Source organism: Maylandia zebra, linkage group LG2 (genome assembly GCF_041146795.1).
Source record: "Maylandia zebra isolate NMK-2024a linkage group LG2, Mzebra_GT3a, whole genome shotgun sequence".
In the NCBI taxonomy this organism is placed as follows: Eukaryota; Metazoa; Chordata; class Actinopteri; order Cichliformes; family Cichlidae; genus Maylandia; species Maylandia zebra.
The window spans coordinates 5,267,131-5,294,776 of record NC_135168.1 but is presented as its reverse complement, the minus strand read 5'-3'; the positions used below and the strand labels follow the sequence as shown (position 1 = coordinate 5,294,776).

At 44.4% G+C, this 27,646-nt stretch overlaps 2 protein-coding genes across 2 annotated transcripts in view; both read right to left on the bottom strand.

Moving 5' to 3' along the window:
• Positions 1-27,646, bottom strand: part of LOC112431789 (NACHT, LRR and PYD domains-containing protein 12-like) — a 301,046-nt gene that overhangs the window by 186,600 nt on the left and 86,800 nt on the right. The window lies entirely within an intron of this gene.
• LOC112433257 (uncharacterized) overlaps positions 27,260-27,646 on the bottom strand; it is a 48,011-nt gene continuing 47,624 nt past the window's right edge. Inside the window, exon 10 of the mRNA XM_076876307.1 lies at positions 27,260-27,646. This exon is cut by the window's right edge and continues 533 nt beyond it. Coding sequence (XP_076732422.1) covers positions 27,644-27,646 — 3 coding nt within the window. The 3' untranslated portion in view covers positions 27,260-27,643.

The following is a 27,646-nucleotide window of genomic DNA, read 5'->3' as shown; positions in this document are numbered from 1 at the left end:
CTTTTATTTGGCGTGGAGTCAGAATTATGGCTTCTCCACACTGTGGAAGTAGCTCTTTGACACAGTCGAGCAGTCATTGGTCATAACAGGATCATTTAAGACTCGATGATGAATAAGACTGTTGAAGTGCATGAGAAGGATCTCATATAAAACAGTCTGTGTCTGCTCCTCAATTCAATTTAATTCAGAAGACCCCTATGAGTGCAAGATCAAGGAAACAGTTCACCCTGCCTGGGATAGTGTTACCAGGGCCCTGCCCTGGAGCCAGGCCCGGGGAGGGTGCCAGAAGCTGTACATCTGGTGGCCGGGCACTGGTCCATGGGGCCTGGCTGGGCACAACCCGAAAAAGGGACATGGGCCCATTCTTATGCAGGCCCACCACCTGCAGTGGGCGCCATAGGGGTCGCATGCAATGTGTGCCACGTGGCAGCCAGGATCAGAGGCCATGGCGGACGGATCCCCGGCTACCAAGACCAAGACTAGACTTAGTGTCTCATAGTCATTGAAGAACTCTGACTTGCTTCCTGTTCTAGTTGTTCTCTGGAAAAAAATCTGCAGGTCAAACAGGTGCACATACAAATAGCACATTATTGATTAAAGCCTGGAAAACAACTGAGGCATTTGTCAGCCCGGCACGCTTGAAATGTCCAAGTGTTGAAAACAGTTTTCCATTTGTCACCTCCCCAATGTCCACCAGATGGAACGTGTTTCTAAGATCAAGCTTAGTGAAGATTATTGCTCTATGTAGTGGCTAAAAGCTCCAGCTGAAGCTGTTCTACAGTGGCTGGATGCAAAGCCCAATCACCATATAACACAACGCCTCGCAGATTCATTCCCCATTCTGACTCTGGGATGTGTTGCACTCAGAGAGAGGAAATGTTTGCTGCTATTAGCATGAATGCATCCCTCCCCGATGGCTAATATAAGCCCCCATGGTGGTATTGTCAATCCTCACAAGAACAGTAGGAAGCGCCTGAAGAAACCACCCAGCGCTGAAACCCTCTTAAACAGCCAAGCCAGACCACCAGGATGGCTGAGCCATCATACCCAGTAGCCGAAGGTATAATCTAAAGGGGACTGTTTTGTGCAGGCGAAAAAGAGTCAGGAATGCTGTGAGCAGGGCTGTGGAAGCTCTGCCATAGCCACCACCAAACAACTGAGTTATTTTTACACATCGGCTAGCATCTGGCCAATCCACCACCTTTCATTGCTCATGCCGTTACAAAACAAACAAACAAAACAAAACCCATCAACCCATAAATACGAAGAATCACTGTCAGCCCACCAGGCAAATGCCCAGTATGCCCGATTGAAGGCACTCACAGCTATGGCCTCTGACAGAGTGATGTAAAAGAGATGGAGTCCAGAGATAAACCCAGAATTGTTATATGTTGTACTAGAGACAACACACTCGTTTTGCAGGATCCACCTGTGTTATCGCACAGGGAGAATTGATGTGGCCATTCTTCAGTCCTTCTCTACCACTCCTCCTGAGTAAGTCTGCTCAGCTGCACTGACTTCTCACGGTGTTCTTGATGAGGAAGCTGATCGTGACTTGTAGTTTCTTTCAGTATTCAGTTATGGCAGTGGTGTCCAAACCCAGGCCACGAGTGTCCTGCAGGTTTTAGACGTGTCCAGCTGATTTAAATGGCTCAACATGCCTTGAAGTTCTCCAGACACCTGGTAATGAACTAATCATTTGATTCAGGTGTGTAGACCCAGGGTGAGATCTAAAACCTGCAGGACACCGGCCCTCGAGGCCTGGAGCTGGCCAAGTTATGAAGCTAACTATTCTCAAGGCTAATGTAACAAGTTCTTCAAATGATTTCGTTTCATCCGTAGATACCAACTCATCTCTCAGGTGCTTACAGCATGATAGAAGGTGCTTCAGAAGAGTCCAAAATGTTGCTGATTTAGATGTTCTGTCATGGCATAGGAGGATTCTGGATTCAGGAGCAGATGGTGCAGTGAAAATGTTTATTTACAAACTACAGAGAAATACATATGGGCTTGGATTAAATGGGTGGGCTTAGAGCAGGGCGATATGGCCAAAAATATGTATCGCGACATATATTTGAAAATTTGCGATAACGATATAACTGACAATATAATTGATGCGAGACAAAATACAACTCCACAACTTTACCAGCGCAAAAAGCCCATCAATTTATTTTCACTTAAACAAGCAGCTGTTTTTTTTTATGTGCATTAAGGCTTTATAAACATTTAACAGTGCAAATGCAAATTCCTTGCTGAAGTTTAACCAAAGGGCATTTCCAGTAGAAATGGGCTGACATATCCTGAGCATAACCATGTGTAATATCCACTGAAGTTAAAAAGAGGTGCTTTGCAACATTAAACTGCTGTGTGCAGTACGCATTTTTCAGACCATAAGCTGCAGGGGATTATAAGGCACATTAAGCGAAACAAAGCAGTCAGATAAATCAAACTTTATTAAACTCATTCTTCTTGCTTCCTCCACTTCTCTACCATTGATTCATTAATGTTGAATTCTCTGGCAGCTGCTCTATTCCCATGTTGTTGCAGTATATTAATGACTAACCTCGTATTGTGGATGGATTATCTCAGTTGTTCTCCTGACTGAAGTTTGGTCCGTTTACAGCAGGGGTGTCAAACTCAAATACACAGTGGGCCAAAATTCAAAACTGGAACAAAGTCGCGGGCTAACGTTAATATTTATTGAAATATATTTATTCCTCCAGATATAAGAATGAATCTTTTCTTATGGACTCAAACACGTTTTGCTGAAAAACTGAATATGGAACAAGCAAAGCTTAATACTAAACAATATATATATTAGCTGTATAATACCAGTAGGCCAGCTCTGATAGTAATTTGGTATGGCTTCGCGGGCCAAATGTAATTAGGTTGCGGGCCAAATTTGGCCCGCGGGCCAGAGTTTGACACCTATGGTTTACAGCAGGGGTGTCAAACTCCAGGCCTCGAGGGCCGGTGTCCTGCAGGTTTTAGAGCTCACACTGGGTCAACACACCTTAATCAAATGATCAGTTCATTACCAGGCCTCTGGAGAACTTCAAGAGATGTTGAGGAGGTCATTTAGCCATTTGAATCAGCTGTGTTGGATCAAGGACACATTTAAAACCTGCAGGACACCGGCCCTCGAGGTCTGGAGTTCGACACCTGTGGTTTACAGCATCCTGCCATGCGATTGCATTTGTCTCTAACCATCAGGAACCCTCACGTTAACTTTTATCGAGTGGAAAAGTGTTAGTGTTCGTCCTCCAGCTTCACTGTGTTTATGCTAACATAGCTGTGTCGCTAGCGATCACGTAGCACATCATTATATACCAGCTAGCCCAACTTCAGTAACCCTACAAACGTCACTGCTGTTTAGTTTTCTGTCTTCATTTATGTTGGAAGTGACAGCAGAGCTGTACGTTTTAATTTGTTCAGAAATCTCTCAGTCAGAACATGCTATATCATGCTTAGGCACTAGCAAAACCAGTGAGCTAACTTCCGCTAGCTTCCTGCTAACTTCTAAGTCCGTTAAATATAATAAATTCTGTTTTCATGGATGCCTGGATGTTAAACTTCATAGTTACACCTGGTAAAGCAGCAACACTGATCGTTTTATTAAAGATGAAAGAATTTAGACCGTTTTTAACTCTCAGTGATGTCGCAGTGTTCGTTTGACTTTGGGTCCTGAAGGACGGAGTTTAGGACCCAGATTACTCCCAGATTTAAGAGCACCTTAGTCCAAAAAATATGGCAATAACGACGGCCGCTTGCATGTTCTACAAAAAAATGGTGCTTTGTTGTGTATCTGACGGACAAACACCAAACCAGTTCCACACCACTGAAGTTGCAGCATTTTTACAAACCAATTCTGGTTCATGTGTTTCACTCAACGATCCGCTTTCCCCCTTCTCATTCTCTATCGCCACCATGTGGGTATGAAAACAAAGGCACTGCGCATGCGCACTTTACCCATATTCTATCGCGATATTTTATTTTTTTATCGTTTCCCAACATTATACCGGTATTACCGTGAACAGTATAATGTGGCACAGCCATAGGTGGGCTGGTAGGAATGCTGCGGAGGGAGGAGAGAATGGGTTAGCCAGAGTCTAGAGTGAGATGTACACTTACAGAGAGAGTCGAAACCATCCTACCGGGCGATGTGGTGACAAGAAGCAGGTAGTAAGCGACGTAACAGGCGTGTCTTTTCCTCTGTAGAGCTAACACTCCTGCTGTTTTACTTCTGTACTCCTGTGCATACGTCAAGGATGTCACAATCACATTTTACAGCATCCATGTTATATGTGAGATACTTTAGTCCCATCAAAGTAGTGTACTGTTGTTGTTTGCTCCATTGCAACAAAACATGCAATGATATTATACTGAATTGCACCAGTTTTTAGGACGTCTATCTTTTACTTTCTGTGGGTTTTTCACTGCTTCTCTGCGATCAGATGAATTGTGCACACTATTTGCTCTTCCACAGCTTTATTTTTTAGTCTTTGAATGTTCCCATCACTTCTGTGATGACAAAAGTCATGATTATGCCATAGTCAGTCTATTTATATAGACCAAAGGCTCATCAGCAGATCCAAACCGACAGAAAGAAACAGGAAAGTACCGCCGTGTAATCCATTTATTTCAACAAAGTAACTGTATTCTGAATACCACCTGTTTAAACGGTAACTGTAACAGAATACAGTTACTCGTACGTGTATTCCGTTACTCCCCAACATGCAGTGTAATCCATTTATTTCAACAAAGTAACTGTATTCTAAATACCACCTGTTTAAACAGTAACTGTAACAGAATACAGTTACTCGTACGTGTACTCTGTTACTCCCCAACACTGGATATTTGTCATATAATTGAAATATCATTAAACTCACTACTCGTACTCATAAATATGGTCCAAAGCAGCGTCGTCTCTTTCTAACCATCCCTGCGCCAACAAACACGAGGTTGTTTCCATCGCTGCTGCTGTTCCATGTTGTTCAGCTCTTATTGTTACTGTAAGTCTCGTAGTTCTTATTTGTGTGAGGCTTTGCTCCTGCCCGTCACTCTGCTGCTGTTCCATGTTGTTCAGCTCTTATTGTTACTGTAAGTCTCGTAGTTCTTATTTGTGTGAGGCTTTGCTCCTGCCCGTCACTCTGCTGCTGGAGCACCGGGATTTCCCCAATCAGGACAATAACGGATATTTCTGTTCGTTTCTGTTGTATACATGTTTTATATCAGAGCCATCTCCCAGAATTTGAACTGATCAAAAAGTGCCGACATGTCCGGAGGGATTTTGGCCCACTCCTCTTTACAGCTGCTTCCACAGATTTAGTAAAGGAGGCTCTGGAGGCTGGCTAGCCCACTTCTTCTTTAGCCACTGCTTTGTTTGCACCCATCCACGGCCACCACTGTGTGTTTGACTGTGAGGATGTTGGTGTGTCACACTCAGCATTTCTCAGCCTTCAGCCAATCATCCAGACGGTCAAACCTGAGACGGGCTTGTACATGCTAAACCGCGTGGGTGCTGCAGTAGTTCAATCCTCTACCAGTGTTACCAGTATGTGGTGACTGTCATCCACCTGCCTTCTCACCATTAACCAGCTCCTCCTGTGTGAGTTTGGGCCCATCCAGCACCTTTCCTATGATCATCCTCCGCCCATGAGGCTGACTGATCACATCATGGTCAGAACTGCTGCACCCACAGTCACCGAGCTTCATGCTGACGCCCTTTGCATCTATATGCTGAGAGTCCCACAGCCAGTCTGTGGGATCCAGGGTTGTAGAGGATCACACACTTCATTCAGGGACATGCAGATCTGTTCATAACTGATATGTTTTTTGTTCGATGTTTCTAAACTCAGGTAAAAATCAGAGACTGTTCATTTCTCTGTAAGTGAGCAAACTTATAAATTCAGCAGGGAGGATAATTGTTTCCCCGTCGTAGTTCAGTGTAGCTAGTCTCTTAACCCCCAACCAACCCGCTGCACCTCCTCCCTCCCCTCCCTCTCATAAAATATTGAGAGAGCCTGGCACTAGGCCAGACGCCCCCCTCCCTCTCTGCCAGGCAGACTGACGGAGCATGTGGCTGTGGGAGGGGCACGAAGGGCGGCTCGGCTGAGGAGATACAGTAACCATGAACATATTCGTTCTCTAAATGAACGCCACGAGTTGTTCCCACATCGAGCTGCTCTACTCTGAACTCATTCACACGAGCACTTTCTGCTCGAGTGCTTCCTCTGTTCACAGCCACACTCACGGATGCGCTGGAGAACAGCTCGGGTAAGAAGTGTGAACAACATGCTGGCATTTCATTCTACCTGCAGTGGTCAAATCAAGGCAGTGGTCAAATCTAGCTTCTTTCAGCTCAGGCAGCTGCAAAAACAAAGCCAATTCTTTCACGGCAGCACTTTGAGACAGTGATCCACGCCTTTGTCAGCACTCGGCCTCATTACTGTGATGACCTTCATGTTGGGGTCAGCGCATCATATATTAGTCAAAATGCTGCAGCTCGTCTTTTAACTGGCACTCGAAAGTTTGAGCACATTTCCCCTGTTTTAGCTTCACGTCACTGGCTGCCCATTTCTTTTAGGATTCATTTTAAAATTCTTTTATTTACTTTTAAAGCTCTCCATGGCCTCGCCCCATCTCATCTCTCTGAGCTGCGACAGCCTCATACAGGCCAGCTGATCAGCTGCTCCTGCATGTACCCAGGACTGGGCGTAAACTTAGAGGAGATCCTGCTTTTGCTGTAGCAGCTGCAAACTGTGGAGCGAGCTTCCTTTGGAGATCAGACAGGCCTCTTCTTTACCTGTTTTTAAGTCTTGAAAACCCGCCTCTTTACCCTGAGCTTTGACACCACGTGAGATGTTGGTTTTTATTTCAGTTGTTTTTAGGTGATTCGATGCTGTTTTATCTTGTTTTGTTTTCATTTGATGTTTTATGTGTTTTATTTATTTATTTTGCTGTTTTCTGTTGTTCTATTGTTTTAACTTATTTTCCGTGCAGCACTTTGTTCCTGTGCTGGCTATTTTAAAGTGCTTTATAAATAAGATTGGATTGGATTGGACTGCCACCAACAGCTCTGTAACACACTGTGCACACAATGCTATCATTGTCTTTTCTTTTTAGCTGCTTTTACATTTTAGTTGCTGACTTCTGATAAACTGAATAAAACAGGAAAACACACAACCTGGAAATCTTCAACCACACACAAAATACATACGTTTCCCTGGTAAAGTACACAACCTCTGCAGTACCGCTGAGTTTTCTACAAGCGCACAAAGCTGCTACCAGCTCTGCTGCTGTGACCTGTGTTACCTGTGTTAGGCTCTTACATCCATACGATGGTTGAAGGACCGGCCGTGTCCCGTCTTCCTTCTGTGCATAATCGTGGCCCCTGCTGGAAGCTGACCCCGTGTGTGTGGATCTTCTCCTCCCGGCCTATCACAGTGAGGAATGGAGGTGGTGTCAGTGTGGGTCAGTGTCACTGGGAGCTGTGGGCGTCTCCACAGTGGGCCTGGGAAACTTTGAAAAGATGTTTTCTTCTTTCGGCCATAAAATCCAGATCTTGGTTTCCTCTTTGTGAGCACAACAGAGACTCCCCTTGTTTCTTACACAGCCCCCCTTTGGCTTTCATGCACACACACCCACTCAGGGAATAAAGTCACTGCAGCCATTTAGCTGCTTCTCAGCACTCGCTGCATAACCTGAGGTTGGTCAGCCGGTCGACTCGTCGTGCATAGTGACAAATGAGGGATTTCAAATATTTCCAAAGCGATGCATCAGGTTTCTTTGCAGATGAAGTGAGACGTGGATGTTTCACAGCACCAATGAAGATTGTGTTTAAGTGCAGCCGGGCGCACGCTCCCCCAGCGACGCCAGCTTCTTCTCACCGTGCAAACACTTTGATTTGAAATAGATTACAGCCGTGAGTGTTTGACTGTGATGGACTGGTGATGTGATCAGGGTCGCAGGTTTCCACCCGCCTCGTCTCTTTGCATGCAGTGAAGGAAACTATGCAAACTATGCAAGGTGTGCAGTAACAGGTCTGAACAAACCAGCAGCAAATAACTTCCAGTCTCCACAGGTTCAGTGCAGCTGGTGTAACAAAACGTTTGGTTACAACATATTAATGTTCGCACACTGCTGTAAAAACAGTTTTATTAAAATGAACGTGCACTTTTGTAGAAGCTCGTGGTGAACGCTCCACTGCCTTTGTTTTATTGTTACTATTATGTTGTGATGGGTTGAACAGGATGACTTGAGACGTGTGCGATGTGACAGAATAGACAGATGGAAGCCTTCATGTTGGATCAGAACGACGTCGGGCTTGTTGGTCTGCTGTGGTTTGATCAGAAGACTTCCTCAGATCAGCACCGTGGCCCTCCTCTTCCTCTCCCCCATCTGCTTCTTCTAGCAGCTTCCAACACACTGAGGTCTCTGACAGTGAGAGTGACTCCAGTGTTCCTGTAACTTTGAAGCAGAGGTTCAAGACAGATTTGATCTTTCCTTCTGTTTGGGATTGAAGTGATGTAATATCAGGGGGGGCAGGGGGGGCTATGATGTCCTGTCATTCTCATGTAAATCTGTGTTGGGAACATTAATGTTTAGTAAATGTGAAGTTAGCAGAGCAGTTTTGGTCTGAATCACTGACGTCTTTCTTAAATACTGCAGGAACAGTTAGGAGTGTAACTGTAATCTGTAACTGTAGTTTGGCTGAGCTGGAGTCTTTGGGGTCATCATGTCGTTGGATGCTCACCTCCTGCAGCTGCTGGCTGCTCTCCCAGATAAGAGATGATATCTGAATGTCCTTTATAATAACCTTAATTCACCTCGCACACACACACACACACACACACACACACACACACACACACACACACACACACACACACACACACACACACACACACACACACAATGAGCTGTCTAATCAGCTGACCGGAGCAGGTGCTGTGTGTGAGAGCGATGTTGGGGTTGTGAGGGCCCAAAGAGCTGGATCTCAGCCCCTGTGGAGGACAGAGGGGGTATGGACGTCGCGTGCATGGACACCACTCCTCAGCTACTAGCTGCAGATGTGCAGTGCACATGTGGAACATGCAGCACCTTAAACCAACTTTTCCTCTGGAGTTAAACACTCTCCCTATCTGTTCACATACAGGTCTGTGTCCTCTGTACAAACCGCTGGTGACCGTAGCAAACTGGCAACCAGAGTAATGGTAAATGGTAAATGCACTGGTTCTTATACAGCACTCTTCTACCCTCCCTAAGCACTAAACCAGTTCCAGAGCATCTAATAAAAGCACTGGCAGCAACAGGGGCCAGTATCCCGCCCAAGGTGACTTTGGCACGCAGACTGGAGCAGCCGGGGATCGAACTACCGACTGACGTCCTGAGCCACAGTCGCCTCTTTTCCAGTAGAACATAACTGCCTCAGCTCTACTCGACTCTGTTTCTCAGTTACAGTTGAGCACCACCTCAGTGTGGGTGGGGCTGTTACAGCAACACAACCTGGAAGTCCCGTGACGCAAACACAACAAGCGATGACATCCCGGTGATGGAACATCTGCACCCCGTCACTGGACTTCCTGTGTAGCCGTTTCCCTCGTTGCCAGGCAGGTTTGAGTCTTGAAGGGTTCGCTCTCATAACTGATCCAGTGATGTCACTTCCTGGCCATCAGCGGCATGTATCTGGGACACAAACTGGGCTTGGAACTGGGTGAGAGATGAAACTCTGAGGACCTGCACAGACTTGCTGCCTCGCTCTTTGTGAGGAACGTCCTTCAGGAGTATGAAAGGGAAACTAGCAGTTTATTGAAACCAGCTCCGCTTCAACCTCAGATGCACACAAAGTAGACTCGTTCCCCAAGAGTTTGCACTTTGGATCCCAGGTATCGAACCAGCAACCCTCTGATTAGCAGATGAGCCAGTCGGGCTACAGCTACCCTACGTGTGTGTGTGTGTTGCCTTTTCATTCACATAATCCATCTTATCTCTAATGAAAAAGCCAAATGAAATCCTCAGATTTGCCCCTCAGGTTCCCACAGTGTTCAGGTCCCACATTTGAGCCACGACTGTGGGTCACACAGAGGACAGAGCATGTCCTTTAGCCTTCTTTGTTTTTGGATTGTGTGCCACAGAGTCTCACTGAAGATGATTTTGGCACGTTTGCTGAGATTGTTTGAAAAACAAGCTGAAGAACACGTCCACGATGTCACAGCAGCTGTGGGCCTCGATGGAGCCCACGCTTGTCCTGGAGGCGTCCTCTGTGGAGTGAGGCCGGCTCACATGGTTCAGTCTGAACAGGGTGAAGCTCCAGCTTTGACCTGATTAACTTCCAGTAGTGGAAAAGCAGCTGTAGCTGCATTTTTCATCACTATTAATGGGATGCTGCTGGGACCTGCTGTTAGTGGGAGCTCAAAGCCTGAGGCCATCATTAAGATCTGTGTGGATCCGTGTGGGTCTGTGTGTGTCTGTGTGAGTCTGTGTGGGTCTGTGTGGGTCTGTGTGTGTGTGGGTCTGTGTGGGTCTGTGTGTGTGTCTGTGTGTGTCTGTGTGTGTGTGTGGGTCTGTGTGTGTGTGTGGGTCTGTGTGGGTCTGTGGGTCTGTGTGTGTGTGTGGGTCTGTGTGGGTCTGTGTGTGTGTGTGGGTCTGTGTCTGTGTGGGTCTGTGTGGGTGTGTGGGTCTGTGTGTGGGTCTGTGTGTGTGTGTGGGTCTGTGTGGGTCTGTGTGTGTGTGTGGGTCTGTGTGAGTCTGTGTGTGTCTGTGTGGGTCTCTGTGTGTGTGTGGGTCTGTGTGGGTCTGTGTGTGTGTGGGACACTCACTGAGTAGTAGTCGACTGACCGACCCAAACACGGTGACTTCATATCACAGGAAATATTCAGCTCAGGCTTCTGTCTGACGCTTTGCTGTCTCACATTTAAATCACAAAGGTTGTTTCTACAAACACCCACTCATCTATCGTCCTCTTACACACCGGTCACAGACCCACTGCTGAACTCACAATATCATTTATTTTCCTTGTGTTTGATTGGTGGTACAGTTGTTTTATTTTGTGTGTTTGTTACACAGGAAAGCTGTTATTGATCAGTTTGAGAGTAAAACAGAAACTGTGAGTGTAAATGTGGAGATTACAGATGTTTCATGCTGTAACCTACAAAATGCTTTGTGCAGACGAGTCAGTGAAATCAATCAATCATCCTGATTTCTTTAGCTCATGAACACCGTGTGGGGTCAGTGTTAACAACATGGTGCAGAAAGGAAACACAAGCGTGGAGTCGGTGGGATTGTGCAAACGGTGGCTCGTGCATCAATCAGCTCCAGCTGTGATGCATCTCTTTGATTAGTGGGAGCAGCAAACTCCATCCAGACAGCTTCCTTTGTTTTTTTCACTTGACTAATCAATCAGCGCACAGCTCCGTTTAGCACACACGCCATCTTTAACGACGGCGTGGAGTCTGTGCCCTGTTCCTCCCACACACGAGTGTTCGTTCATGTTCGGCCTTGTGTCTGAGCGTTTCCTCTCGGTGTGTCTGTAACGAGGAAGCCACGGGCAGGTCGCACACAAACGTGTGGCTGCCGAGTGTGCGAGTGTGGCAACGTGTGGCAACTATTCTGGTTTGCCAGCGACGTTTCCAGATAAACACTGGTGGCAGCTGCTGCCATGGCAACACCATTGTGCTCCCTCCCTCCCTGGCTCGTCTCCCCTCCCTCTCCCCAACCACTCCTCTCTCTCATGCTCCGCCGGCTCAGAGAGCGAGCACCAGAGAGGAGAGAGGTCAGCTCGATTCAGAGGACAGAAAGAAGAAAGGAATAACCCGGAGTGGACGGGGACAGGATGAGCGAGGACAGCCACTCCCACTACAGGCTGGACCCCAGCGATCGCCTCAACGGGCTGGGACAGAGGAGGAAGAGACCCAAGAAGGTAAACGAATAGATGGAGCGCCACGTGGTGCAAAGTGTGTAAGGATGGAGCACCCCACCCTGCAAAAAGAGAAAGGAGGTGGGGTTAGGTGAGGTTTGTTTATGTGCAGACGAGCGTCCACATGATGTTAGGAGCACCGAACCATCTCTCACCCCGTCGTCTCCTGTGGAGTGTGTGGCTGCTCCCCCACAGCAGCTGTATCCTCTCTCATATCCTCCGTCTCCTGGTGTTGTGTTGCTCCACAGTGAGTCGTAGTAGGAGGCTCACATGCTGTCAGGGTGGGTCCCTGCTCGCTCTTTGTGTGCCTGTCGTTGGGGGTTTTGCTGTTTGCAGCTATCAGGAGGTTTGTGTTGTAGCCTGATGTGAGAAGTGTTGTTATTGTCATCATTTTTAACATTTCTGCACCGCTACAATAAACAGACACACACCCATCAGCCTGTTTACAGATCTATACGCCCATAAAGACGTGAAACACACATTGCACAAATCTACTATAACGTGTTCATATGTGTTATAAAATAAAGAGGTAAAGTATTAGCTGTTCAGGTTGATTCATAAATATGACCTCAGCACGTGAAATCCTTCTGCTGACATCCCTAAAAGCTCGTCAGACCAACGAAGCCGTACAACACAAATAGCCAGACCAAATCAGGGTTGTGCGTCTGTTGTTGAGAACATTGTCAGTAAACCACAGATCAGTGTTTATGTACCAGTGACGTCCTGTCAGTCTCGATGTAATGATTCCTGACAGCGCGTCTTTGTGTGCCACCTGCTCGCTCAGCAGCTACACAACCCAGGAGCTCAGTTTTGAAACAAACCTTAGCACAGTGTTTGTGTGTCCGCCGGGAGTGATGTCTCACTCTGTTTCCATCCTTTTCTCGTGAACAGCGATCTGGTGTTTCTGAGGACACAGAAGCATCCAGCGTCATTATTTTTGTGTATGTCGTGTGAACTGAGAGTGGAGAGCTGTAACGAAAGGTAGTGAGCGTGTCAGCCTTTAATGTCGCGGCTGGTTGTGCGATCGCGTCGCCGCTGAACTCGTGTGGCCTGAAACTGAGAGTTTGTCTCAGGGATCTTTACATTTGAAGTCAGGTAAACAGGAGCAATCATCCAGTGAACTAACAGAACATTCAGGAGCAGTTTACTCTCATGAATGTCAGACAAACTGAGGTTTGTGTGTCAGTTAGATTCTTTAAGTCATTAAAGTGTCTCTGTTAGGAAAAGCATCTGTTTCCTCCACCTCTGCAGAACTGCGTGACCCGTAGCATCATTGCAGGAAGTATCCTGTGACAATGAGTGACTGCACATCATCATTATCAACACATAAACCTGTGGTCTGGACCTGCAGTTATTATTTTTACTGTCTGGTTTTGTGTAAAGCAGCACTTCAGTAAGCACCTGTGAAGCACACAGTCATAGTCGAGTAATGAAGCGATCCATATGTGAAACATATTCCACGTCTACAGGATAGTGGAGGTTACATGGGTCAACCTGGCAAACTGTACCAGCACATGTGATCACACTGATAGCAGAACACAGGTATGTGAGTCTCTACGACGAGGTCAGAAACCAGTAACAAATGTTTCATGTGATTCGTTTTTCTCCAGTTTGTCTGCAGTGAACCTTAAATACTCACTGAACCAGCTGTTTCCTGATGTGGTGACGTGTGTCGGTGATGAAGCCAACACTCTGTCCAGTGTTGGGCAAGTTACTTGAAAACAGTAATCAGTAACTAATTACTGATTACTTCCCCCAAAAAGTAATCCCGTTACTTTACTGATTACTTATTTTCAAAAGTAATTAGTTACTTAGTTACTTTTTAAAAACCCGATTTACAACCTGAAGAGGTGATAAAGCGATAGATCTTTCAGCCCAATTCTACTTTTTCTACATAATCCATCATACAAAATGTAATCAAATGGAAAAGTCTCTTTTTAAAACTTGTTTTATTAGATTTAATCTTTTAACTTTATGCATCAAGCAAACATTTAATTATCTGCAACATTCTCTGACTGGAAGAAATTAGTTTAACATTTAAACCTATTTTCTGCACATTCCAGCACATAAAATAAAATATTTTTTGTGTTTACACTCAGTCTTTCAAATAGATGCAAGTAAAACACAGCAGAAAATAAATAAAGTCAAAGACTCAGCGGTCCTGTTGCTCTATTTTCACCTGTAAAGCAGGAGTGGGGTAGGCGGAGGTTTACCCTGGTGCAGGTGTGCCGCGGTCAGTGGAAGAATCCGCGAGTTTCTCTGTGAGTTTCCCATTACGTCGTAGCTACTCGGTGCTTGTTGGAAGTTTAGGGGTATTTTCGCTGTAAAAAGAAGTTTTCTTCCCACGCACAGCGGACACTAATGTTTTTGTCACTTTTTATGGAATCAAACTCAAAGTAAGGTCAGTACTTCCACGCTTTAAACGCTGCACGCTCACACTCTCTCTGCACTCGATATGTGATCCATTGTTGATCTGCACACAGCTGTTGTCACTAACGGCGCGCTCGCTTACGTCACTGTCGTGAGACATTCTCGCAAAAAAATCACGGTTTTAGTAACGCAGTAAGGCAGTATTCCTACGGGAAAGTAACGGTAATCTAATTACTGTTTTTGCAATAGTAATCCCTTACTTTACTCGTTACTTCAAAAAAATAATGGGATTACGCGTTACTGGAGCGTTGTTCTCCTCTGTAACAAAGCAGTGATAAAGGAATAGATGCTGATTTTATTAACTTGTGTCTTTGTGCTGCTGGATTCAGTCTGAAGCAGGCAGCAGTGCTGAACCTACCAGTGTAAATGTGATGGTGGAAGCAGAGGCCAGCACTTGGCAGTGCTAAACACAATAAAAGACTCACAAGTTCCTGCTCAAAGGTCAGCTGCCTTCAGATCAATCATTAACCTGCAGCAGGTTGTGGCCTGATGTGTTTGTAAGAGTTTCACTTTCAGGAGGAGAAGATTTAAACGAGTCACACAAATGTGAACTACAAAGTCTGTGACACACAATTTATGCAAACTGCATGAAATCTGACCTGAAGAAATCCAGTCTTCTGCCTGTTGTGGTTGTGACAGCTGCTCGTAGGAGAGTTTGTTTGTAGGAGGTGGAGATGTTCTCAGATCAAGTGCGTAATCGTCTCTTTGTGTAGACGCTAAAAGCTGTGAGCCAAAACTCTCTGCTCTGAAACTCTTCACTCAGTCCTCACGCTGAGAGTTTAGAGGCTGAACTTCTTGTTCCTCCATAACACTTTTCATGAAACAGCAGAAATGAGCTTGTGTTTCTCAGCAGTGCGCACACAGAGAACCGATCCTCTCTGCTCAGTCTGAACAAATCAAAGTGAAACGTCAGTGAAAACACAGCTGCTGATCAAACTGTGTCAGATTAATGCCTCAATGTTTCACTGTGAGGTTAAAAAATACATAAAAATGATTTAAAGAAGTAGGAGGCAGATTTTCACAATAAGAGCACTTTGTTTTTAATATAGCTGTCGAAATTAACGCGTTAATTGCGATAATTACATTTTGGAATTAATTACGTTAGAATATTTAACTATTTAGCGCAACACGCAGATAAAAAAAAAAAAAAGTCGCTCCCATAATTCCACTTGATTTGTTTACCGCGCCACTGAAAATGGAGAAGCAGGAACAGGATGGCCTTCTGGATGGGGAATTCAAATACAAGAAGAACATAGATGGGACAATAAACAAACGCGTTGTAGTTTGCACTCACTGTAGTAAAGAGTTTCAATTTCACCGTTCAAATTCAACCTTAAAATACCACCTTAATGCCAAACACGCGTTTGTCGGGGCAGCAGCTTCACCCGGCCTGCGTCAGACCACTCTTAGTGAACGCAGGCCACTCGGTAAGTCTTCTTTGGACAAACTGACCGACAATATAGCCAAATGGATAGCAAAGGACTGTAGACCACTAAGCATTGTGGAGGACAAGGGCTTTGCGGATGTTTCAAAGGTTGCATCTCAGGACGCGTCCTACAAGCCCCCAGCGAGAAGCACAATAACAATTCGAATCCACGAACTGTATGAAACGGAGAAAAAGAAAAAAGAAGAGGCTTTAGTTCACACAGAATGCGTGGCTCTGATAGGAGACCACTGGACATCATTGAGTAATAACAATTACCTGGGAGTTACTGCGCATTTAATCACTGAAGCCTGGGGTCTGACATCCTTTGCGCTGACTATAATGAAAACGGAAGAGCGGCACTTTGCGGAGGCTTGTACAGAGCAGTTCCAGACTGTTGCTCGCAGGTGGAGAATTGAGGAGAAGGTGACAACAGTAGGCACGGACAGTGCGCGCAATATGATCGCTGCGGCTCGCATCATGCCATTCAATCACATGCCGTGTACCGCGCACATTCTACAGAGATGCATCACAGTGAGTCTCGCAGACAGTGGCTTTGTCACTGCGCTGGCCAAATGCCGCAAAATTGTTGGCCATTTTAAGCACAACCCAGCAAACACAGCAGAGCTGAACGCAGAGCAGGTGTCACTGGGGCGCAAGCAGGAGCCGTTGGCCCAGGACGTGCCTACGCGCTGGAACTCCACGCTGGAGATGGTGAAGCGCTTGATCCGCAACCAAACTGCAGTAACCGCGACTCTGGATAAACAAAAGCATAAACTTGTCCTCCTGACGCCTCCAGAGTGGGACAAACTCCAGAGACTGGAGACACTTCTAGAGCCCTGCAGGTGAGCCTGTCATTGTGACCATAATTGTAGGTTTAGATTAAATGTATCAAACATACATCTTAAATCAGTTTTGTTATTATGAAAATGTCTTAATACCTAGTAATAAAAAGCTTTTTTTAATTTGCTGTCTTATCTGTGTGTGTGTGTGTGTGTGTGTGTGTGTGTGTGTGTGTGTGTGTGTGTGTGTGTATTCCACTGCAGATATGTGACTGAACTGCTGGGAGGAGAGGCCTACGTCTCCTGCTCTGTAGTTCTACCAGCCTTCTGCCACCTGCGCCATGTCATGGAAGTAACTGATGAGGACCCTGCATATGTGGTGAGGTTTAAAGAGAAGTTTAAGGAAGACCTTGCTTCCCGCCAGGAACATACCAACTATGCATGGCTCCAGATCGCAACTGCACTGGACCCACGTTTTAAAGACCTACGCAGTGTGCCCAAGACTGACAGAGAAGCAGTGTGGATCACACTGGCAGGCATGCTGCATGAAGACTCTCCTAGAAGATCACACACTGCAGAAGAAGGTCCAGCCAAGAAGAGGCTGAGCCTGCTGCAGATGGACTCTGACTCTGAGTCAGAGGAGGAGGTACAGCAGGACAGAGCCATACAGCGCTACAGAGCAGAGCCCTGCACTGCCTTAGAGGACTGTCCCTTACAGTGGTGGGCAGCTCATGCAGGAGCCCACAGCCAGCTGGCCCGCCTTGCTCGCAGATACCTGGCCACTCCTGCCTCCACAGTGCCCTGTGAGAGGCTGTTCTCTGTAGCAGGGCACATTGTGAACAAGAAGAGGTCTGCTCTGCACTCAGAGAACGTGGACAAGTTGGTTTGTCTCAGCAACTGGCTGAAGGATGAGTAGACCAGAGGACCGTGTGTTTAGAGCTTGTTCTATGGTTGAATGTGATTTAAACAATACTTTTCACTGTTGTTCATATTTTTTTGCACTAATCTACCTTACCCAAAAGGATGATTGGAGATTTTTTCTATTTTGCCTGTTGAATTAGGCCTATGTTCTGTGAACTTGAAGATGTATATGGATAAAACAATGTGCTAGATTTAAACGGGTGGAAAACATTCAGTAAAAATCCCTCACAATTATTTGAAGCCCTGTTCTGCTTGTACTGTTTGTACTCACAATTAATAATAAATAAAACAAACAAGTGTGTTAAAAACCACTATCTGTCCCGATTTTTACACACATATACACATATACACATATATTTCGAGTTGCGATTAATCAATTTTTAGGCTGTGATTAATTCGCTTCCAGCACAACACCCAGCCTACGTCAGACCACGCTGAGTGAACGCAGGCCACTCAGCGTGGTCTTAGCATTAAATAACACTAACAAGTGTGTAAAAATCCGCTATCTGTCCGTATGTTTGCACACATTTTGGTCATATTTCGAGTTGCAATTAATCATGATTAATTAATTTTTAGGCTGTGATTAATCTGATTAAAAATTTTAATCATTTGACAGCCCTAGTTTTTAATTCAGTTAATGTCAAACTGTCATCAACACCTCTGTGTTGTCTCCGTCTCTGAGCAGATTCAGGCATTACTCAAATAATAAAGGCTTTTTTTCACTATTATACTTTTCATTAGTCTCCAGGTTGATGATTATAAACAGAATTATTAAAGTTTTTATCATTTCAGGCTGAAAATCAACATGAATTTGGTTCTAATCAAAGAAGCTCCTTTAATGTGTGTCATTAAAATCCTCACACAGACTTAAAAAGGCGACATTAACATTAAAATAAATGAAAGAAGCTTCAGCTGAGAGCTTCATGCAGTCATCATCAGCAGCTCATAGCAGTCACAGCTCTTTATTACGCAGCTTTGCAGGAATTAAAGTGGCTGAAGTGTCAGAGTTTGTGTGAGAAGCTGCTTCATGGACAGCTGTACACACGTCTTTATTATTTCTTCATAAATCAAACACACAGGTTTGTCTGCAGATGATTTAAAGTGTGTCGTTGTGCAGTTAAAGCTGTTTGTGTGACGCCCTGACCTCCTGTGAATGAAACAGCCAATCAGATCCATCAGAGAGAGAGCAGGAAGTGTTGTGTGTTTGTGACAGAACAAGGAAACAGTGATGATGATGAACATAAAGGTCCTCTGATGTTTCCTGTTACAGTAACGCTTGTTCATCTGTTGCTCTCCTACACTTTCCTATAAATAAAGGAGAAAAAGTCCGTTTAGTTTCATTTCCTACAGCTCAGAGTTACACTTCACATTCCTGCTGTCACATCAAAAAGCTTCACTTTGGTCCAACATCTACATGTTAACATGAAACACAGACAGACTCAGAACATCTGGAACATCTGCACTTTGACCCAAACTGTTATAGCAGGATATTTTCTGCATATTTCTTATGTTGGACCTGTTTGAACTGTAAACGACCTGTAATCATCTGTAAATGGTGTGAGACACACTGAGGCCACCTACAGGGCAGCTGGGGAACAGCAGGGATCTGAAATCATATGAGACGTTAGTGAGTGAGAAGAACAAACGGACTTAAGATGGCTCGAAGTGATCAAAGTTGATCTAAAACAGAAGATAAATCCACTGATTCTTTGTAAAGTTCATCTGCTGCTCACATGAATCCATGAAAGATTTATTTCACTGAATGTTTCTTCAAAGCTCATTTCAACCTGTTGAAGTCATGAATGAAAGTGCAGACTGAGAGTGGATCACATGATGTTTGAGGTGTGTCATGTGACATGTTCAGTATTGTCACACATGTCTAGATTGTCCCTGATATCATAACTGCTCAAACACTGATGATTATATTTGAAGAATTATTCCTGATGGCAGCAAAGTTTGAATGGAGCTCTCTGTCTGTGCTGATTTGTCGCCCTCTGGAGGTCAAAGCACAAACCTACAGGGCAGCTGGGGAACAGCAGGGATCTGAAATCATACGAGATGTTAGTGAGAAGAACAAACGGACTTAAGATGGCTCGAAGTGATCAAAGTTGATCTAAAACAGAAGATAAATCCAAAGCAGCATCAGATGAATGTTACCATTTCCAGTTACGGTGCCCTTCATCTAATATGGAAATGTGTTGTTGTTTTTTTAGCCGTGTTGTTGTTCTTCCTATTGTGTTTAGGCCAGAGATGCTCTTCAAACAGCGGACAGACATGACCACATTACAAGAACATGGTGTGAGTCCGATTTGATATTCCAGTCAACGCTGAGAGACCTTAACCAGGAAGTCAGAGGTCAGCTGATGCTGCGAGCAGGAAGTGAACCAAGGGAAAGGTCCACTCTACTCAATCTCAAAGAAAATATGCTGGTGTTTGTTGATGTTGATGGTACAATAAAAATATATAATATAATAAATAATAAAATATCATGTGATGATGAGATGTGTTGTTGGTGTTTGTATTTTCTGTAAATGTCTTTTTTAATGTAAATGCTTTGTTCCAGACGGACAGGGAATCAGTTGCTGTACGATGACATCATCTTGATGTTGACGAGGAGGGCGAGAAAAACTAGTTTTGTCCTGCAGATGGCGATCTTGCACCGTGTTCAGAGAGCCGACACTTTGATGGTGCTGCTCTACTCAGCTTACTTTAGCCTGGGTTGGACTCTATATGAGCAGCTTCCACTCTGGTTTCACTCTTAAACACACTTGTTTGATTTCACTTGTAAAAGTTGAAGAATAAATATTTTATTACAAAATTATTTGTTGATGCATTTTTTTAGGGTCAAATATCTTGTTTGATTTGAGGAATGAACTGTTAGGGTGGAAAAAGTGAATCAGGTTAAAATAGTGGTGCTTTATATCAGTGAAGATGTATAATGTAATTTAAAATGTTGATGATGGGTTGTAGTGGGCTTGTACTTACAAAACTGCCTCATTTTATTGGAACGATCCACAGTTGCATCCATTCACGGATGACATCTGACATCATTTGACATCTGGTCTGAACACGTTTGTACACAAGATGCCTCAGTTCTGGATGTTCCCACAGACTCCTCTGTGCACCTAAAGAAAAGGTCAAAGGTCAGCAGCACATGTAGTTGGGACAATTCTTCAGTCGCACAAACTACACAATGATTTTCCTCCAATGACGACTTTTCACTTGCAGAAATGGTCCTGTGTGATTTCCAGGCTGTGATATAAAAACTAGTTCCTAATGGCAGCGACTCACTCAGTAAACATGTGTTTCCTTCACCAACCTCACACACAGATCCAATAAGATCAGGAAGTGGGCAGTATAGTACAATATGTGTTATTCTGTGCTGCACTGCCCAAACTAAAGATCTGCTGAAGTGTTGGAAATGATCCAGATGTTTATTTTGGACGATACAGCAGAAGATCAGACATGAAAGTGGAGATAACACAGAAGACCTGCAGCAAAGGTCAGAGGTCAGACTGGGCCCTGGATTCAACAATGAGCCAATGATCATCAAGCAGTGACTAAAGCAGAGCCCTGACGTTCTGACATTCATCACACAGTCAGAACAAATGTCTGCTGATGACTTCATCTCATGAAACGACTGATAGATGTCAGTTCATTGATCAGCTGAGCTGCTGATCTTCATCGTCACAGAAACATTCAGCTTGTTTCAATCAGTAAATAACTCCCACTACTCCCAGTTTGAACTGTTCCCACTCAAAATGCTGTGAGAACAATGATCATTGTAGAACTTCACAAACATCACGTGTTGTTTTCCACATGTAAGATCAGCAAACACACAGAAACTTCCTGTTGCCACACACGGCCTCTAAAATCTCTTCCACGCTTTCTGTCTGAAGTCCACTCTCTGTGTCGGATCCACAGGAAACAACAAGATCTTATTAACATGGTTTTCAATGTGTCTCCTTCCAAAAAGTCCAACCAATGAACAAATGTGTGTATTTGTGGAGGCCGAACAAAAGCATGACACATTTCTCTGTTTCTATAAACTGGAGTCAAACACAAACATGAAGAGTTTCACTGACAGACTCCAAAATGCCCCCACAGTGGATCAAAGGGAAATCCTACAGTGTGGCCAGAGACTCTTAATGGCTCCAACATCAACACATCCACAATGTTGGATCCAGTTCTGCCTCACAGAGTTACTAAGACACACCCTCTGCCAGCATCACAACAGCTCCACCTGCTTCACCTGCCTCCTCAGCATCTGTACACCTGAAGAGAAAAGAAAGGCTCCAACAGCTCAAATCTACAAAGGATTCATGAAGTTTCATCCAACAATAACATGTTTGCCTTCCACAGTGTGCTGTTAGACACCACTGTACCTCTGCCATTTCAAAAAGAGCAGCTTGGGAACATTTTGGCTCCAAACACTTTGTGTTTAAGTTCTTTGTTTTCTTTGTGAAGCCGACAACATCTGGAGCTTTGTGACTCATAGAAACATCATTTTGTTCTTTAGATGACAGCAGATTGGGACTGAATAATCAATCACTATCAAACCAATAAAGACAAACATGCTGATTTTACAGGAACTTTGTTGGAGAAGCTGCAAAGACATGAAACTGGTGGAGATCCCAAACCAGTTGATAGTGCTGGTTATTCCAAATAAAGCTGTTTCCCTTTGAGATGAAATGACTTTCTGTCCTGATATATAATAAAGATGTTGTTGTTTTTGAGCCCCTGTATTAAAAGTAGTTTAAAGTCAGCTTGAGTTTGATGTCTTTATGTCAAAGCTGCTCATGATGTTGAGCTGCTGATGGAATAAAAACAATATAAAAGCATGTAGTCCAGACTTAAATGTAGCCTGTTGTTAGCTGAGGTCCACACACAGTGTTTGACAGTGTAAAGTGTGTGAAAGGGCTGCTGGTGGAGCTCACTAGGATGAGCAGGTGACCACGAGGTGGAGAGCAGCTGGCCTGGCTTTGACCCGGGCCACGCCCCCTTTCTCTCTGCTTTGCTGTCACTTATCTTCACTGCTCTGTCCAATAAAGCTGAAAAAGGCCCCGAATCAAAGAAATCTGCTGCAGCCTCTGAAACGTCTTCTGTTTCCTTCCCGACGGCTTTTTCACCGTCAGCCCATCAGACAGTCCAGCAGCATTTATGATGATGTCATGATGTTGAAGAGGCTGCTACGGTGGCCTCCCATGACCCCCAGCCTCATCACAGCTGAGATGCAGACATTTGAAAACATTCAGCAGACAACTGAATAACAGTCCAACACAACAGTCTGTGTACAGACACACACTGACCTTTCATATAGTCAAACACAGCTGGTTGAGTCATTTCTCTGTGAGTCTAAAGTGAATCTAGTATTTGAAAGTCAACTTCCTGTATTTGTTGTTGAAGACTTCTTCAGCTTCTTCTCAAGGACATCAGCTGCTTGTTTGGCAGCAGAGGCAGTTAAGAAGCTTCCTGAAAAACACTGAACAGTGAGTTCACTGTGGCATATGACAGATTCAGCTTTCTGTGTGCAAATGTGTCTGTGTCGACCTTTCAAATGCTGTTGAATCCAAAACATCAGCGGCTCCTCGGCTGCTCACTTCATGCACTTCTGTCTGTGTGACAGTCCAATGACATCACAGCTGTTTCCAGCCCCAGTGTCTCAGGACTGGACACCTTTAAACATGTCGAGGATCAAACAGCGTCCAGCTAAACACACATGAAACTATCAGAGCTGACAATCATTCCAATAACATCTAATGGTTCATGTATGTAGACACAGGACTACAAGGAAATGGCTCTCAGCATCTGGCTGTGGGAACACATGAGTCCCTGTTTGTGTTCAGATTGTGTGCATGTTTTAGACGTGTGTCACATGTAGAAACACAACAATCCCACAATGACACACAGATGTGTTTGACACAGCTGTGCAGCTGTAAGTTGTTTCTAATGATTCATTGAAGCTCTTCTAACATTCTGGAGACGATCAGTACATGAATCTGTTCAACACGACAACAATTTGACTTCAGTGTGAACGTTTGCATTAAATAACCTTCTTCATCCAGCTGACAGCATCTTCATCCTATGATGTGAACAGTTCCTCCTGTTGATGACAAACCTCTGACAGGATCTGCTTGAGGAGCTTTTTCATGTGCAGCTCTCTGAGCTCAGGGCTGAGCTGCTGTTTCATCTTTAAGAGCTGCTGCCTCCTCGCCGGACTTGTTCTCCTCTTCTTCTCCTAATGACACCATTTCTGCTTCATATTAAATTCAATAAAGATGCTGACATGTATCTGTAGCAACAACATCATTGAATCTGTAACAACTGGAGCCAAACCAGTGGCTCTGCTGGGATCACTGGTGAGCCAACACTTCCTTGTTGATGCAGATTTCAGGGCTTCCTTTTGCTCCTCCGTTATAACTGTTCTCTCTTCTCAACACATGATGACACAAAGGAATCAGCAGTGACAAAGATGATGCTGAAGAGAAGCACACACTTCACACATATAACAGAGCAGTGCAGTTACACACACCTCTGCTCGACATCAGGCCTCAAACAAAGACACAAAACACTAACTTGACTCTAAACAGAAGAAACGAGCAGCTGTTTCTGTTCTGTGCTTATTTATATTTGACACACATGCTTCTCTTTGTGCAAACACACATCGCACTATAAGGGTAACCTCGCACACAATGATTGGACAGCACAGTGATGATGCTGGGAGATCCTATACGCAGCAACACAGAAACACTGAGAACTTTAAACAATGATGGAAAGTGTTATAAATGACTTGTTGGCCTCTGATCTGTCACAAACAGCTGAAACGTGTCTCTCATGAGTCACATGAAGGTTTTTGACAGAAAGGACAAAAAGTAGCTGCAGTCAGTTTGTGTCATTTTTATATTTATTCATCTGGGAGAAAAATCTGAGGGACATTAAAATGTGTTTTCAACAGAGACAAGAACATGAATATAACAGAACAGGTAAATGAACATGTTTCAAGTAAACAGCTGGACTGATCAGGTCCAAACACAGAGTGATAAACTTGTCAAACAGCTGTCATATCTTTATATAGAAGCTCTTTATAAATGCTGCTCACTGCAGTCTGTTTACTAATAATGTCAAAGTGTTAGAAACACAGAAACATCAGAATGGTCTTTGTTCACAGAAACCTGTCTGGGATCCTTTGTTGTTCTTTTGATGCAGAGTTACATTATAAATATAAAGAGTTATTTCAGAGTCTCATCAGTTTTCCTGCATGTCTTTATTTAACACATCAGCAGGGCTGAAGCTCTCATGTTAAACACACACTGATCTATGGACACGTTCATGTGTTTCTAACAGAACCAGGCTGTTATCAGCCTGCACTAACATTATGTCACACACACTGAATGTAACAGTGACAGTTTACATCATCACACAATCAGCTGTGATTGTTTCACTGTCATCAAACGAGTCAACAGGAAGTAGAATCAATAGAAACCAATCATTTCCTGACAGCATGTCTGATGGAAATAAGTGCAGATTATGTATGAAGTCTAACTGCACACAGTAACTGTGTTACAATAAGGACTTAACAGCGCCCTCTGCTGGAGTGTTTCAGTACTGCGTTAACTAGAATACACCACCTCCTCCTCACACCACCTGCTACAGCTCTACTCTTCTATGACTACAGTCATCCACAGCACTGATGTGAGGTCACATGGTTCATATGTAAGGAGCACAGCTGACCTCAGGTCAGTTTAATGACTGTGAGCAGCAGCTGTGTTATTGTCACTGTGACAGGGAGACACTCTCAGACACAGCGCTCATGTCAGCTTGTTCTCATGCAGGAGGATCAGGAGCTCCATGTTTGTCTTTCTGTTTGAATCATGATGTGTTTGTGCCATCAGAGTCTGTCATGAGTACTCAGGGTTTCACAGCAGCTCTTCTGGATGCTGACGAGGACTCCAACCTCATGTTTCACCTCTCTGAGCTTCTGATGTCTGTGAACACTCGTGTTTCTTCTCTGGGCTCATCTGGACAAAAACACCTTTCTGTGTTTGGCTGCAGCCTCATTCTGACTGACAGGAAGTGTGTTATCCATGAGCTGCACTTCTGTGAGGAAGTTTCCTGCTGTGTTTCCTGTCTGTGGACAAACACGAGTGTTCCAGCTGAGGACTTGGTTCCTTCCACCTGTCCATACAGGACATCACGCTGTCTGCAGCTCTGTAAATGCAGCTCCAGGTCCTTCCACGTGCTGCTCTGTATTTGTGCAGTTTGTAGTGTGTCCTGGGAAACGTAGCACACATGGTGTTCTTCTGCTGTTTCCTCCTTTCACTGAGTGTGAAACACTGACGCTGTGCTGTTGTTCACAGAGGGGAGCTGATTCTAGCTGCAGCTGGACTCTGTCATCTAACTGAATGTGTTGGTGCTGATCACGGGGCTCTGAGGGGGGAGCAGCAGGAGGACTCTGGATGCTGACGTCAGTGTATCTGTGGAAGCTCCCACAGCGTGTCTGTCATTCAATATTGTGCTGTATATTGTATCTATGCAAAGATGAACAGACTGTGTGTTCACTGGTCTCTGTGCTGCAGCTCTGATGTCATCATCACTCCCTCCTCCACCCTCAGCAGTCCCAGCATGCTGCTGTGGTGCACCCCACCCTCACTCTACACCTGAGCCACAGACCACACCCTCCACCTCAATATACACCACAGTTTTCTCTGCTGTGGAAATGAGATCAGGAGGAAATCATCATTATTATTATTTAATAAACGCTCACATTAATGTGGGCTTATTTGTTTCATATTAGAAACATTAGTTGAGTGTTTTTAGTATAAAATGGTCAAAGTCCCTCTTTTTGCTCCTCCCCTCACCTGTGGATGGGCGGTGCTGTTACCGTGGTGACAGCTTGGATGTGTTTCAGTCCTGCCTGGTTATCACTGCAGGAATCTTTCACATTTATTACAGGTAATAACTCTGATTTTTCTGTGTATTATGAACCAAATGTATCCTGATACACACAGAGATGGATGAGCAGAGGTTTTTTTTGCAGTTTATGTAGTTACTATGGACTTAATGCATACATATTATTAAAATTAGGGCTATAACAGTTGTATTGATGTATAGCAACTTGAAATGCTCCCACAAATGGCTCCACAGCATGTAAAAATATAACAAAAGCTCTGGCGGACTTGGTTCTGTGGTCAGTCTTAAAGGGTGAAGTTAAACTCTGTAATCTTCACTGTGTCACAGAGTTCAGTGAGTCCCGTTATTCACAGTATCAATCAGATCATCAGAGAACAGCTGATCAGCAATCAGTGGTGCCAACAGCGCCTCCTGTGGTGAGAGGATGCAATAATGCAATGTAGCATTTTTCCACTCAACACTTGCAGTCATGGAAACTGTCTGTTGGATCTGTGTGACGTTGCTTTCTTGGTTAGAGTTCCTCACAAATGTCCAGATGATTCTTCTAATGAGGCGTCGACCATGTTTGCAGCTCTTTGGAAGAAAACGTCGCCCTTTGCCATCCTTACTTTTCTTTGACTTCTTCAAATGCAGCTGAACTCCAGCTGGTATTTTCTTGGACTTTGCAGCTGTTTCTGGTCATCAGTTCATTCCTGCAAACCTCTGAAGCTGAACAACAATGATGCTGCATTGCTGGCTGATCCCAAAAGGTTGATTCTGTTCATCTGGACGTTTTCAGAAACGTTTGCTCACTATCAGGTGACTTCTTCAGTCTCAGCTGACTGCAGCTTTACAAGCTTACAAACAGCACATTTGCACAATGACTGAAAGCAGCAGCACCTGATATATATGATACTAATATAATACATATACATATATAATCCATACTAATGATGAAGGAACTGAGCTCACAGTCCATTGTTCATTCAGTGAACTACTCAGTTTATTTTGGGCCTCAGAAATGCTCACTCTGTTTGTACATCACTGTCAGCAATAGACTCATTCTGCTGTGTGGACAGGAACACATGTGACATCACTTCCTGTTTGTTTGTGACTGAAGAAGTTTACAAGGAATCATTTAGAAGAGTTTCAAACATCAACTGATTGAATCCATGAATCTGAAAACGTGTTTGTGAGTGAAAGAGACAGACATGTACAGACTGAACTATCTGTTCAACAGTCAGAGTGTTTCTGTAACAGGAGACACTCTTTACACTCCACTCA